General features: G+C 44.8%; 1 protein-coding gene across 3 annotated transcripts in view; it reads left to right on the plus strand.

Annotated features, from left to right (window-relative positions):
• cbarpb (CACN subunit beta associated regulatory protein b) overlaps positions 1-13,309 on the plus strand; it is a 52,587-nt gene that overhangs the window by 18,707 nt on the left and 20,571 nt on the right. For 2 of the 3 annotated variants that reach the window (XM_035779154.2, XM_035779161.2), the window contains exons 2-4: positions 5,614-5,686; positions 11,323-11,471; positions 12,552-12,613. In XM_035779154.2, coding sequence (XP_035635047.1) covers positions 5,639-5,686; positions 11,323-11,471; positions 12,552-12,613 — 259 coding nt within the window. In that variant the 5' untranslated portion in view covers positions 5,614-5,638. Of the gene's footprint in view, positions 1-5,613; positions 5,687-10,032; positions 10,556-11,322; positions 11,472-12,551; positions 12,614-13,309 lie in introns of those variants that run through there. The other variant, XR_004826705.1, reaches the window with a different exon arrangement.

Here is a 13,309-nt window from a genome sequence, read left to right on the forward strand (position 1 = left end):
TTGATGTTAATGGGGGCCTGTTCGACCCGCCTTTTCCTGTAGTCCACGATCAGCTCCTTTGTCTTGCTCACATTGAGGGAGCGGTTGTCCTGGCACCACACTGCCAGTTCTCTGACCTCTTCCATATAGGCTCTCATTGTTGGTGATCAGGCATACCACTGTTGTCGTCAGCAAACTTAATGATGGTGTTGCAGTCGTGGGTGAACAAGGGAGTACAGGAGGGGACTAAGTACACAACTCTGAGGGGCCCCAGTATTGAGGATAAGTGGCAGATGTGAAGTTGCCTACCCTCACCACCTGGGGGCAGCCCGTCCGGAAGTCCAGGATCCAGTTGCAGAGGGAGGTGTTTAGTCCCAGGGTCCTAAGCTTAGTGATGAGCTTTGTGGGCAATATGGTGTTGAACGCTGAGCTATAGTCAAGGAACAGCATTCTCACACAGGTGTTCTTTTTGTCCAGGTGGGAAAAGGCAATGGAGTGTGATTGAGATATCTATGGATCTTTTGGGGTGGTATGCAAATTGGAGTGGGTCTAGGGTTTTTGGCATGATGGTGTTGATGTGAGCCATGTCCAGCCTTTCAAAGCACTTCATGGCTACCGACGTGAGTGCTACGGGCGGTAATCATTTAGGCATGTTACCTTTGCTTCCTTGGGCACAGCGACTATGGTGGTCTGCTTGAAACATGTAGGTATTACAGACTCAGTCAGGGAGCGGTTGAAACTGTCAGTGAAGACACTTGCCAGTTGGTCCGTGCATGCTTTGAGTACACGTCCTGGTAATCCATCTGGCCCTGCGGCTTTGAATGTTAACCTGTTTTAAAGGTCTTGCTCATATTGGCTACCGAGAGCGTTAAAACACAGCTGGTGCTCTTGTGCATGTGTCAGTGTTGCTTGCCTCGATGCGAAGATAATTGGCATTTAGCTCGTCTGGTAGGCTCACGTCTGGGTTTCCCTTTGTAGGCCGTAATAGTTTTCAAGCCCTGCCACATCAGACGAGCGTCAGAGCCGTGTAGTAGGATTGAATCTTAATCCTGTATTGACACTGCTTGTTTGATGGTTCGTCTGAGGGCGTAGTGGGATTTCTTTTATAGGTGTCCGGATTAGTGTCCCGCTCCTTGAAATACATTTTTCAAATGTATTTATTTACAGAAGTATTCAGATCCTTGTTATGAGACTCAAATTGATATCCAGTACATCCTGTTTCCATTGATTATCCTTCTACAACTTGATTTGAAGTCCACCTGTAGTAAATTGATTGATTGGATATGATTTGGAAATGTGCACACCTGTCATATATATATATATATCTCCCACAGTTGTTGACTGAGCATGTCAGAGCAAAAATCAAGCCATGAGGTCGAAGGAATTGTCCATAGAGCTCCCGGACAGGATTGTGTCGAGGCACAGATCTGGGGAACGGTACCAAAATAAATCTGCGTAATTGAAGGTCTCCAAGAACACCGTGGCTTCCATCATTCTTAAATAGAACAAGTTTGGAACCACCAAGACTCTTCCTTGAGCTGGCCAAACTGAGCAATCGGGGGAGAAGGGCCTTGGTCAGGGAAGGGACCAAGAACCTGATGTTCACTCTGACAGAGCTCTAGAGTTCCTCTGTGGAGATGGGAGAACCTTCCAGAAGGACAACCATCTCTGCAACAGTCTACCAATTAAGCCTTTATGGTAGATCAAATCAAATTGATTTTATATAGCCCTTCGTACATCAGCTGATATCTCAAAGTGCTGTACAGAAATCCAGCCTAAAACCCCAAACAGCAAGCAATGCAGGTGTAGAAGCACGGTGGCTAGGAAAAACTCTCTAGAAAGGCCAAAACCTAGGAAGAAACCTAGAGGAACCAGGCTATGTGGGGTGGCCAGTCCTCTTCTGGCTGTGCCGGGTGGAGATTATAACAGAACATGGCCAAGATGTTCAAATGTTCATAAATGACCAGCATGGTCGAATAATAATAAGGCAGAACAGTTGAAACCGGAGCGGCAGCGCAGTCAGGTGGACTGGGGACAGCAAGGAGTCATCATGTCAGGTAGTCCTGGGGCACGGTCCTAGGGCTCAGGTCCTCCGAGAGAGAGAGAATTAGAGAGCGCATATGTGGGGTGGCCAGTCCAGAAGCCACTTCAGTAAAAGGCATATGACAGCCCACTTGGAGTTTGCCAAAAGGCACCTAAAGGACTCTCAGACCATGAGAAACAAGATTCTCTGGTCTGATGACTAGTCAGGATCGAGGGAAAGATATAAACGGAGTAAAGTACAGAGATCCTTGATGACAACCTGCTCCAGAGCTCTCAGGACTTCAGACTGGGGCAAAAATTCACCTTCCAACAGGACAATGTCCCTAAGCACACAGCCAAGACAACGCAGCAGTGGCTTCGGGATAAGTCGCTATGTCCTTGAGTGGGCCAGTCAGAGCCCAGACTTGAACCCGATCGAACATCTCTGGAGACACCTGAAAATAGCTGTACAGCGACGCTCCCCATCCAACCTGACAACTTGAGAGGATCTGCACAGAAGAATGTGAGAAACTCCCCAAATACAGGTTTGCCAAGCTTGTAACATCATACTCAAGGCTGTAATCGCAGGCAAAGGTGATTCAACGAAGTACTGAGTAAAGAGTGAATACAAATGTAATATTTCAGTTAATTTTTAATACATTTGCAAAAATGTCTAAACTTATATTTGCTATGTCATAATGAGGTGTTGATTTGATGGGGGAATTCAATCAATTTTAGAATAAGTCTGTAACGTAACACATTTTTTGTTTACTTTACAGTAAGCGGCAGGTAGTCTAGTGGTTAGAGCGTTGGACTTGTAACCGAAAGTTTGCAAGATCAAATCACTGAGCTGACAAGGTCAATCTGTCGTTCTGCCACTGAACAATTCAGTTAACCCACTGTCATTGAAAATAAGAATTTGTTCTTAACTGACTTGCCTAGTTAAATAAAGGTAGAATTAAACAAAATATGTCAAGGGGTTTGAATACTTTCCAAATGCCCTGTATCTGTGATCAACTGATGTGTATCTGTATTCCCAGGCATGTGAAATCCATTGATTAGGGCCAAATGTATTTATTTCAATTGACTTATTTCCTTATACGAACTGTAACTTAGTCAAGTCTTTGAAATTGTTGCATTGATATTTTTGTTCAGTATATGTTCCCTGGCAAGCTGAGATCCTTTGGAGAATGTTCTGTGGTGTTGTTTTTCACAGATGCTATGAACAACATTTTTGTGAATGTTAGAGAATCCCAAGGAAATTTAATTCCAAACATTTTCTTTGATATTAAATATTTGGTGATTTAAAAAAAAAAAATATATATATATATTTTTTTTTTAAATGTTAGCTCAACCCCTAATGAGAACTTAATAGTAATGTTCGATAATATCTTGGGAATATTCCCAGTTTGCTGGGTTTTTATTTATATTTGAAGTTGTCTTGCCACTGTATGTACATACAAAGTAAACTGTTTGGAATTGCCATGAATTTCTGCATAAATTGGTCATAAAATTTAATCTGACCTTCATCAAAGTCACAACAATAGACGAACACAGTGAGCTTAAACTAATAACACACAAATGATTGCATTTTCCTTGTCCATATTGAATACATAATTTAAACATTCACAGTGTATGGTGGAAAAAGGATGTCAACCCCCTTGGTTAATGACTTCTCCAAAAGCTAATTGGAATCAAGAGTCAGCTAACCTGGAGTCCAATCAATGAGACGAGATTGGAGATGTTGGTTAGAGCTGCCCGGTCCTGTAAAAAACACACAAAATTGGAGTTTGCTATTCACAAGAAGCATTGCCTGATGTGAATCGTGGCTCAAACAAAATATTAAGATTTAAGAATTGTTGACTTTCATAAAGCTGGAAAAGGTTACAAAAAAATCTCTAAAAGCCTTGATGGTCATCAGTCCACAGTAAGACAAATTGTCTATAAATGGAGAAAGTTCAGCACTCTTGCTACTCTCCCTAGGAGTGGCCGTCCTGCAAAGATGAGACGAGCACAGCGCATAATGCACAATGATGTTAAGAAGACTCCTAGAGGGGCCTCCCAGGTGGCGTCGTGGTCAAGGGCGCTGTACTGCAGCGCCAGCTGTGCCATCAGAGTCCCTGGGTTCGCGCCCAGGCTCTGTCGTAACCAGCCTCGACCGGGAGGTCCGTGGGGTGACGCACAATTGGCCTAGTGTCGTCCGGGTTAGGGAGGGCTTGGTCGGTAGGGATATTCTTGTCTCACCAGCGACTCCTGTGGCGGGCGCAGTGCGCGCTAACCAAGGGTTAGTGTACCCTCCAACACATTGGTGCGGCTGGCTTCCGGGTTGGAAGAGCCCTGTGTTAAGAAGCAGTACGGCTGGTTGGGTTGTGTATCAACCTTCGTCTCTCCCGAGCGCGTATGGGAGTTGTAGCGATGAGACAAGATCTACAACAATTGGATACCATGAAATTGGGGAGAAAAAAGGGGTAAAAAAGAAAGAAAAAGAATCCTAGAGTGTCAGCTAAAGACTTACAGAAATCTCTGGAACATGCTAACATGATATGCAAAACACTAAACAAGAATGGTGTTCATGGGAGGACACCATGGATGAAGCCACTGCTGTCCAAAAAAAACATTGCTGCACGTCAAAAGAGCACCTTGATATTCCACAGGCAAAATACCCTGTGGACAGATTAAACAAAAGTTGAGTTGTTTGGAAGGAACACACTATGGAGAAAAAAAAGGCACAGCACACAAACATCAACAACTCATCCCAACTGTAAAGTATGGTGGAGGGAGAATTATGGTTTGGGGCTGCTCTGCTTACTCAGGGCCTGGACAGCTTGCTATCATGACGGAAAAATTAATTCCCAAGTTTATCAAGACGTTTTGCAGAAGAATATAAAGCTATCTGTCCACCAATTGAAGCTCAACAGAAGTTGGGTGACGCAACAGGACACGACCCAAAACACAGAAGTAAATCAACAACCAGAATGGCTTCAACAGAAGAAATTAGTGGCCTAGTCAGAATCCTGACCTCAACCTGATTTGAGATGCAGTTGCATGACCTCGAGTGCTTCACACCAAACATCACAAGAATATTGCTGAACTGAAATGGTTTTGTAAAGAGGAATGGTCCAAAATTCCTCCTGATCCATAACTACAAATGGTTTAGGCTATTCCTTCCAAAGGAGGGTCAACCAGTTATTAAATCCTACGGTTCACAATTTTTCCACCCTGCACTGAAGGTTTACACGGTGTGTTCAATAAATGTATACTTGTTTATTAGTTTAAGCAGACTGTTTGTCTATTGAAGATCAGATCAGATTGTATGACCAATTTATGCAGAAATCCAGGTCATCCCAAAGGGTTCACATACATTTTCTTGCCACTGTGTTGGTATTTGTTCAGAGTCAATGCCACTTTCATATGCAGCCGGTTGATGAAGGTGGCCCACAGTATAATTATGTTACAGGCCTTTGTCATTCTGTTTTTGTTTTTCTGCATATTCCTCAATTATTTTAGAGGGACATATGTCTGCAGATATATTTACAGTAGATCTCTCAGATATGACTGGTGTTTTGTGGTGTCTATTCCAACAGCTGCCTAACTTCCTGTTTGTTGTCTCAGGGGGACGCTCACGCTTGCCTGGACCATGAGCAATGAGTCTACCGTCTGGAACAACCTCACCGAGAACTCCACCGTAAGTCACTGCCAGAGCCCCTTCTGTGTGGGTTTTCTGCTAACTGACAGAGCTGACTTCTTCCTCTATTCTGCCTGAATGGCTGATAGAGGGAACATCCTGGGCTGGGTCTGAAATGATTAAATCCCTGATCTAATCTGAAATTTAATTCCTCCTTAGAGAAATTTATTTTCTGATGTCAGCAGTCAACACTGGGGTAACATGAATATTACTGAGTTTATGGTACAGACTACAGTTAACCTTGGTTACTGCATGGACTGTAGCCTTTGTGACTGGTATTAAACATGCTTACAATAGCAGCATGCCTTTGTACAACAGTTGTACTGCTGCCCTTGAGTGGTTTGCATCTAACAATGCAATGGATGAAGGAAGTCCCAAAAGTTTGTTTCTGAGTAAACTAGCTGGAGCGTTTCTAAGGCTTTTGTTTGGATAGTAGTCTATCAAAAGGGACTTTCTGGTTGTCTGTTTTTTCAATTAGCCACACACAGCTTCTCTAGAGCCAAAGTGCCTTGACATGCTGTTGGCGGGGTGAAGGTTTACTGTCTGAAGGGAAGCTCCTACCTCTTTGTAAAGCTTTTAGGTAGACACATTTCTATCATATGGAAGTCCAACCTCCTTCAGAATGACCTTTTTGGTCGAACCTAAACTATGCGTTGAACAGCCAGCCTCCTCCCTGTTGTATTCAGTCAGCTCCAGCGCCACCATCAGAGCACCTTTTCCTGTCTTGGGTGCAGACAGGTTAATAACACAGGCCACAATTGATAAATTGCTCTGTGGCATTTATAGATTCACAGTGCACAAACCAGTGGGTGTAAATCAATGGCGTCAACCTGCATGCTGTAATTGGTAAGGTTATGCATCTGCACAGTGGATTGTTTGTATTTCTCATAGCATTGTCTGTTTTTAATATCTGAAAGCTCCTAGAGTTTTGATCACCCTTACCATACCTGGTCTTACACAATAGGCAGAAGTACAGTACCAGTCAAAAGTTTGAATTCACCTACTCATTCAAGCGTTTTTTTTTTCGACATTGTCGAATAATAATGAAGACAGCAAAACTATGAAATAACACATGGAATCATGTAGTAAGCAAAATATTAAGTCAAAATTATATTTGAGAATCTTCAAAGTAGCCACCCTTTGCCTTGACAGCTTTGCACATTCTTGGCATTCTCTCAACCAGCTTCATGAGGTAGTCACCTGGAATGCATTTCCAACAGTCTTGAAGGAGTTCACACATATGCTGAGCACTTGTTGGCTGCTTTTCCTTCACTCTGTGGTCCAACTCATCCCAACCATCTCAATTAGGTTGAGGTTGGGTGATTGTGGCAGCCAGGTCATCTGATGCAGCACTCCATCACTATCCTTGGTCAAATATCCTTTACACAGCCTGGAGGTGTGTTTTGGGTCATTGTCCTGTTGAAAAACAAATGATAGTCCAACTAAGCACAAACCAGATGGGATGGCGTATTGCTGCAGACTGCTGTGGTAGCCATGCTGGTTAAGTGTGCCTTGAATTTAAAAAAAAATCAAATGTAAAATTAAAATCACTGACCGTATCACCAGCAAAGCACCATTACACCACCTCCTCCATGCTTCATGGTGGGAACCACAAATGCGGAGATCATCTGTTCACCTACTCTGTCTCAAAGACATTGCGGTTGGAACCAAAAATCAAATTTGAACTCATCAGACCAAAGGACAGATTTACACCGGTCTAATGTCCATTGCTCATGTTTCTTGGACCAAGCAAGTCTCTTTATTATTATTGTCCTTTACTAGTGGTTTCTTTGCAGCAATTCAACCATGAAGGCCTGATTCACGCAGTCTTCTCTGAATAGTTGATGTTGAGATGTCTGTTACTTGAACTCTGTGAAGCAATTTTTTGGGCTGCAATCTGAGGTGCAGTTAATTGCCAATTATCTGAGGCTGGTAACTCTAATGAAGTTATCCTCTGCAGCAGAGGTAACTCTGGGTCTTCCTTTCCTGTGGCGGTCCTCATGAAAGTTTCATCACAACGCTTGATGGCTTTTGTGACTGCACTTGAGAACTTCCAAAGTTCTTGAAATCTTTCATGTCTTAAAGTGATGGACTGACGTTTCTCTTTGCTTATTTAAGCGGTTCTTGCCATAATATGGACTTGGTCCAAACTAGCAGGGATACCTTCTACGTCAACACCAGGACCAGCTGGCACAACTGGGGACGGCTATGGGAGAGTTTCTTCAGTCTCGAACATACATTGCCGTCAACTAGTGGAGGATACTCTACAAACAGTTGCGCCAGCACAACAGCCCATTCAGCAACCCACTCAGGTCCGTGATACCCATCTGTCCCTCTCCGGATAAATATGACAGCACCCCCATCTAAATGTTGCGGCTTCCTACTTCAGTGCTCCCTCTTCATTATGCACCAAAGAGGAGCCCCACCACCTAGAGGTCCAATATTGCCATGGTTATTTCTCTGACTGGGTGGGCTTTGGAATGGGCCATGGCTGCCTGGGAGAGAGGACGAGCTAGATTCATATGAGGGGTTCATGGCTCTGTTCAAATGCATCTTTGAGCATCCCCTGAAGGGCAGAGAGAGGGCTGAGTGCTTATTCCAATTACGGCAGGGGGACCAGACGGCTGCCGAGTACATGCTCACCTTCCGGACAGTAGCAGCATCTAGCAGATGGAATGAGCCGGCACTTCATATACATATACTTTGGACACACTCATTGCGATGGTCCTCCAGATGGATGGCCATACTACGTGAGTGTCGGAACTCTCATCGCTTCTCTCCCTCCCTCGGAGAACACTCTGGATCAGAGCCTGAACCCTTGGAGGTAGGGGTCTCACACCTCCCTGCAGCTGAACGATGCAGACGGGGGCTGTATTGTGGTCAAGGAGGGCACCAGTTGCAGCGGTGTCCGGCACTTGCTAATCCGGGATCCACAAGAGCAGAGGGATGGTCACGTGATCTTCCACCTCATAGGACAGGAGTGAGTATTCCATCTTCATCACTTTCTACTAAACTCTCTTTTTGGTGTCCATCACACTTGTTGACTGTCCCTCGTGTACTGTCTACAGCGTTCGTGGATTCCGGTGCCTTGACCAGACCCTTGCCTCCTCTTAACATTATGGCTTTAACGCCATAACCTCACCATCTCATGGTCGAGGATGAGAATCAGACTGGTCACCCGAATGCCAGAGGACCTGCTTCCCCATCCCATGTGGTTCCACCTCAGTTGAAAGTCCTGTGGTTTCCCTTCAGCCCAATATCCCGGAGATATACCAGGACCTGCGGGAGGTATTCTCCAAGACCGGCGCCACCTGTCTTTCTCCTCATCATCCCCTGGTACTGTGCCATCAACCTGCTGGTAGGGTCTGTGGCTCTGCACAGATGCATTTACCCTCTGTCAGTGGTTGAGACCCAGGCCATGAATGATTACATCCAAGAGGCGCTCCAACAAGGTTTCATCCGCACGTCCACTTCTCCTGTGTTGGCTGGTTTCTTCTTCGTGGCCCCAAAAATTTGAAGGTTACGCCCATGTATTGAGTACATAGGAATCAACGCAATCACCGCAAAGTACCTTACCCTCTCCCGTTAGTGCCGGCAGACATTGAACAGCTCCGCGAGGCCAGGTTCTTTACCAAACTGGAACTGAGGTGTGCATACAATTTCATCCGGTTCCGGGAGGGGGATGAGTAGAAGACTGCATTTAGCACGATGTCTGGTCACTATGCTATTTGGTTTAGCTAATGCTCCATCAGTGTTCCAGGCATTCATTAATGTGTTCAGGGACATGCTCAGATGCCAGGTGGTCGTGTATATCGATGACATCCTGGTCTACTAGGCTACCCTGGAGGATCACATCACTAACGTTTGAGCAGTCCTGGAACATCTCCTGGCTAACCACCTGTTCTTCAAGGCTGAGAAGTGCCAATTTTGTCAGAAGGCTGTCTCCTTCTTAGGCTACAAAATCAGCCCGCAGGAAGTGAGGATGGATGACAAGAAGGTAGATGTGGTCAGGTCATGGCCAGTTCCAACCACCATAAAGGGGTTACAACGGTTTTTGGGGTTTGCCAACTTATACCTCCATCAGGAACTTCAGATCACCTCTCCTCAAGGGTGGGCCCTGTAGGTGGGTATGGAGCCCAGCAGCCAACAAGGCCTTCTGTCTACTGAAGGGACTTTTCACCTACACCCCATTGCTCAAACACTCCCACTTCGCCTGCCCTGCAAGATGCTGAGGCCCCGGTTTGTGGGGCCGTTCAAGGTTCTCTGGAGGATCAACGAGGTGACGTACAGGTTACAGCTTTGCAGTGACTACCGTATCTCACTGTTTTTCATGTCTCCCTTTTCAGGCTGGTGGTTCCTGGTCCCCTAGCTGGACACCGAGGGGGGGTCTGGCCTATGCCGTCAGATCTCTACTGGACTCACGACTGTTGTGAGGGTCGGCTTCAGTACCTGGTGGACTGCTAGGGGTATAGCCCAGAGGAGCGGTGTTGGATTCCTGGTGGAGGACATTCTGGATCCCAACACTATCCGTGAATACTATCTTTACCGCCTGGACTGGCCCGCTCCTCGTCCTCGGGGCCATCCCTTTGGTCGGCGTCATCCTGTGGCTGGAGCCGCGCACCAGGGTACTGACTCGTCTGCTCCTCCCCTCTGGCGTCACCGGTATACTAACCACCGATCCTGGGATCCATCATTACACACACTTGTATGTCATGAGGCACACCTGGACTCCGTTACCTCACTTATTACCTCTCCTATATCTGGCACACCCTTAGGTTCCTTCCCCAGTCCGTATTGATCCTGTGTTTATGCAAAGACACGACTATGTTGTCTGGTTCCATGTTTGTTTTATTAAACGTTTCATCTGCTTCTTGTCTCAGTGTCTTCATTACAGCTATCTTCTGTATACCAACCCTACCTTGTCACAACACAACTGATTGGCTCAAATGCATTAAGAAGGAAAGACATTTCACAAATTAATTTTAACAAGGCACACCTGTAAATTGAAATGCATTCCAGGTGACTACCTCATGAAGCTGGTTGATAGAATGACCAGAGTGTGCAAAGCTGTCATCAAGGCAAAAGCTGGCTAATTTGAAGCATCTCAAGTATAAAATATTTGTGATTTAACACTTGTTTTTGGTTACTACATGATTCCATATGTATTCAATATTATTGTACAATGTAGAAAATAGTAAAAATAAAGAAACCCTTGAATGAGTAGGTGTGTCCAAACTTTTGACTGGTACTGTATGTAGAGCTTAATAATTGCTCTCTAACAAGTAAAAGCAATTAAAAAGATAACTGTTGCTGAGGAAAGTGTAGTGTTTTTTTTCCATTTAGGCTTCCTGCTGCCTTGTCTCACATGAATAGCCTGATCATACGGAGATCAGGGGAGCAATTAGCCAGGAGGCCCTGCTACAAGTAGCTATACTCTGGGCTTTGATGTTCATGTGAGAAAGACAGTTTTTCTTATTCTTCTCCACTCTACCCTACACACACAGCCTCAGTGGTGCCTGTCTCTCAGTAAACACCCATTCCTCTCGGGAACTTCGTCATGCACTTAGCCTCAACCCCAGAACAATCAGCACACCTGTGCACCCAGGTGTCCCTCATCCTCTCCAATGTTTCTCCAGGGGGTCCCATTTGAGCCTGGTAAACAACAGAATGGTTACGTCCTACTGCTGGTGCTCCTGTCCATCTTCCTAGGGGGAACACTGGTCCTGCTGTCTGTCATCCTGATTGTCTCCAGACGCTGCTGTGATGGAGACCGCAACTATAACAGGTCAGACCACTAGTCTGCATGGTTTAGTGATGTAGCTATGTATGTCTGAGTGAGATGGAGACCATCCAAATATTTGAATAGAAAGCCATGTTTATTCCATTACCATGCACCTCTCCTTTCTGTACACAGCAGCACATATAGAGGCAGAGGCAGCTGCAGGTTGGCCAGGGTAGAGTAGTGCTGACTGGTACAAATGATGAGTGTAATGAGATTTCATAGCAGCTGTCGGCGGTTATTCATCTTGCGTCTCACACTGCTATAAGCTGTGGCTGCAGCCCTGTGAAACACACACACACACCGCAGGCAGAGCGCACAGAGGAAATGAAAGCACAGAGCCGGGCGGACAGAGAAATCCCTCAAGTCATTCTCTCACAGATAATATAGCACAAAGGAACCGCAGATGCACTGACAGTGAAGAGACCTCCGCTGCTCTACTGCTCCAGTATAAGGCTGTGGTGGGGGGGTCAAAAACACAGTGCAATTAACAATAATATAGGGAATAAACAATTCCTCCCCTTAGAGAAATGTATATGATTAGAACTGCAGATCATAAATCATTAGAACTGCAGATCATAGATTTAATCTAGTAATATTTATTAGTAGAAAACCCATCACAGGAGGTTGGTGCACCTTAATTGGGGAGGACGGTAGAATCAATGGAATGGAATCAAACACATGGTTTCCATTTGCTCCATTCCAGCCATTATTATGATCCATCCTCCCCTCAGCAGCCTCCACTGAAACCCATAGTATAGAACTGACATCCCATTCTCTATTGAAGAGGTCAGGAGGTTCCTTCTCCCTGAAGGTTTCCATGTCACCTGACATGATTTACATGTGCATTGATTCTACTGCTACTAGTCTGATTGACCTTGCTGTGAGAGTATCCTGGTCCTCTCTATGTGCTACTGTCAGCTGGCCTAAAGTTCTAAATGCATAGGAAACATCTCAAATCACACCCTATTCCCTATATAGGTCAAAAGTACTGCACTAAATAGAGACTAGCGTATGATTTGAAACACAGCCATAGACATCAGTGGTAATAATGTCTCTGCATTGATCTGCTCCTCTGTGCTGCAGTGCCAGCGACGACCCTGAGAAAACCAACACGACCTACACTGAGGCGTCTCAACCAGTCCATGGTGAGTGAGGGAGAGTCAACCATGTTTATCATTCTTCCGCACTTGGGAAAAGAATGTATAGCAGCCGAATAAAATATAAACTTTTGCTCCGATGCAAATCATTTCTTTAAAGTCACTGTTTCGGCAGCTAGCTGCCATGTTTTATCCCAAGAACAGGGATAAAAGGTCATGCTCCTCTGATACGTAATCATGCGGTGTAAATACGAACATTTAGATTGAGGTTTTCTGAGGATCTCCGCTCTCTGCTGGGTATGATAATTCAGTAACACATTACATTCATTAAGCGAGACAAAGCACTTAAAGTGCCTTCAGAAAGTATTCACACCCCTTTTACCACATTTTGTTGTGTTACGAAGTGGGATTAAAATGGCTTTAAATGTCAGTTTTGTAAACGATCTACACAAAATAATCTGTAATGTCAAAGTGGAAGAAAAATGTGAACATTTATAAAACATATATATTATAAATAAAAAGCTAATATAAAGAGTCTTGTTTACATAAGTATTCAACCCCCTGAGTCAATACATGTTAGAATCACATTACAGCTGTCAGTCTTTTTGGAGTAAATCTCTAGGAACTTTGTGTAACGGATGTGAAACGGCTAGCTTAGTTAGCGGTGTGCGCTAAATAGCGTTTCAATCGGTTACGTCACTTGCTCTGAGACCTTGAAGTAGTAGTTCCCCTTGCTCTGCAAGG

Source organism: Oncorhynchus keta, chromosome 1, assembly GCF_023373465.1.
Source record: "Oncorhynchus keta strain PuntledgeMale-10-30-2019 chromosome 1, Oket_V2, whole genome shotgun sequence".
NCBI lineage: Eukaryota > Metazoa > Chordata > Actinopteri > Salmoniformes > Salmonidae > Oncorhynchus > Oncorhynchus keta.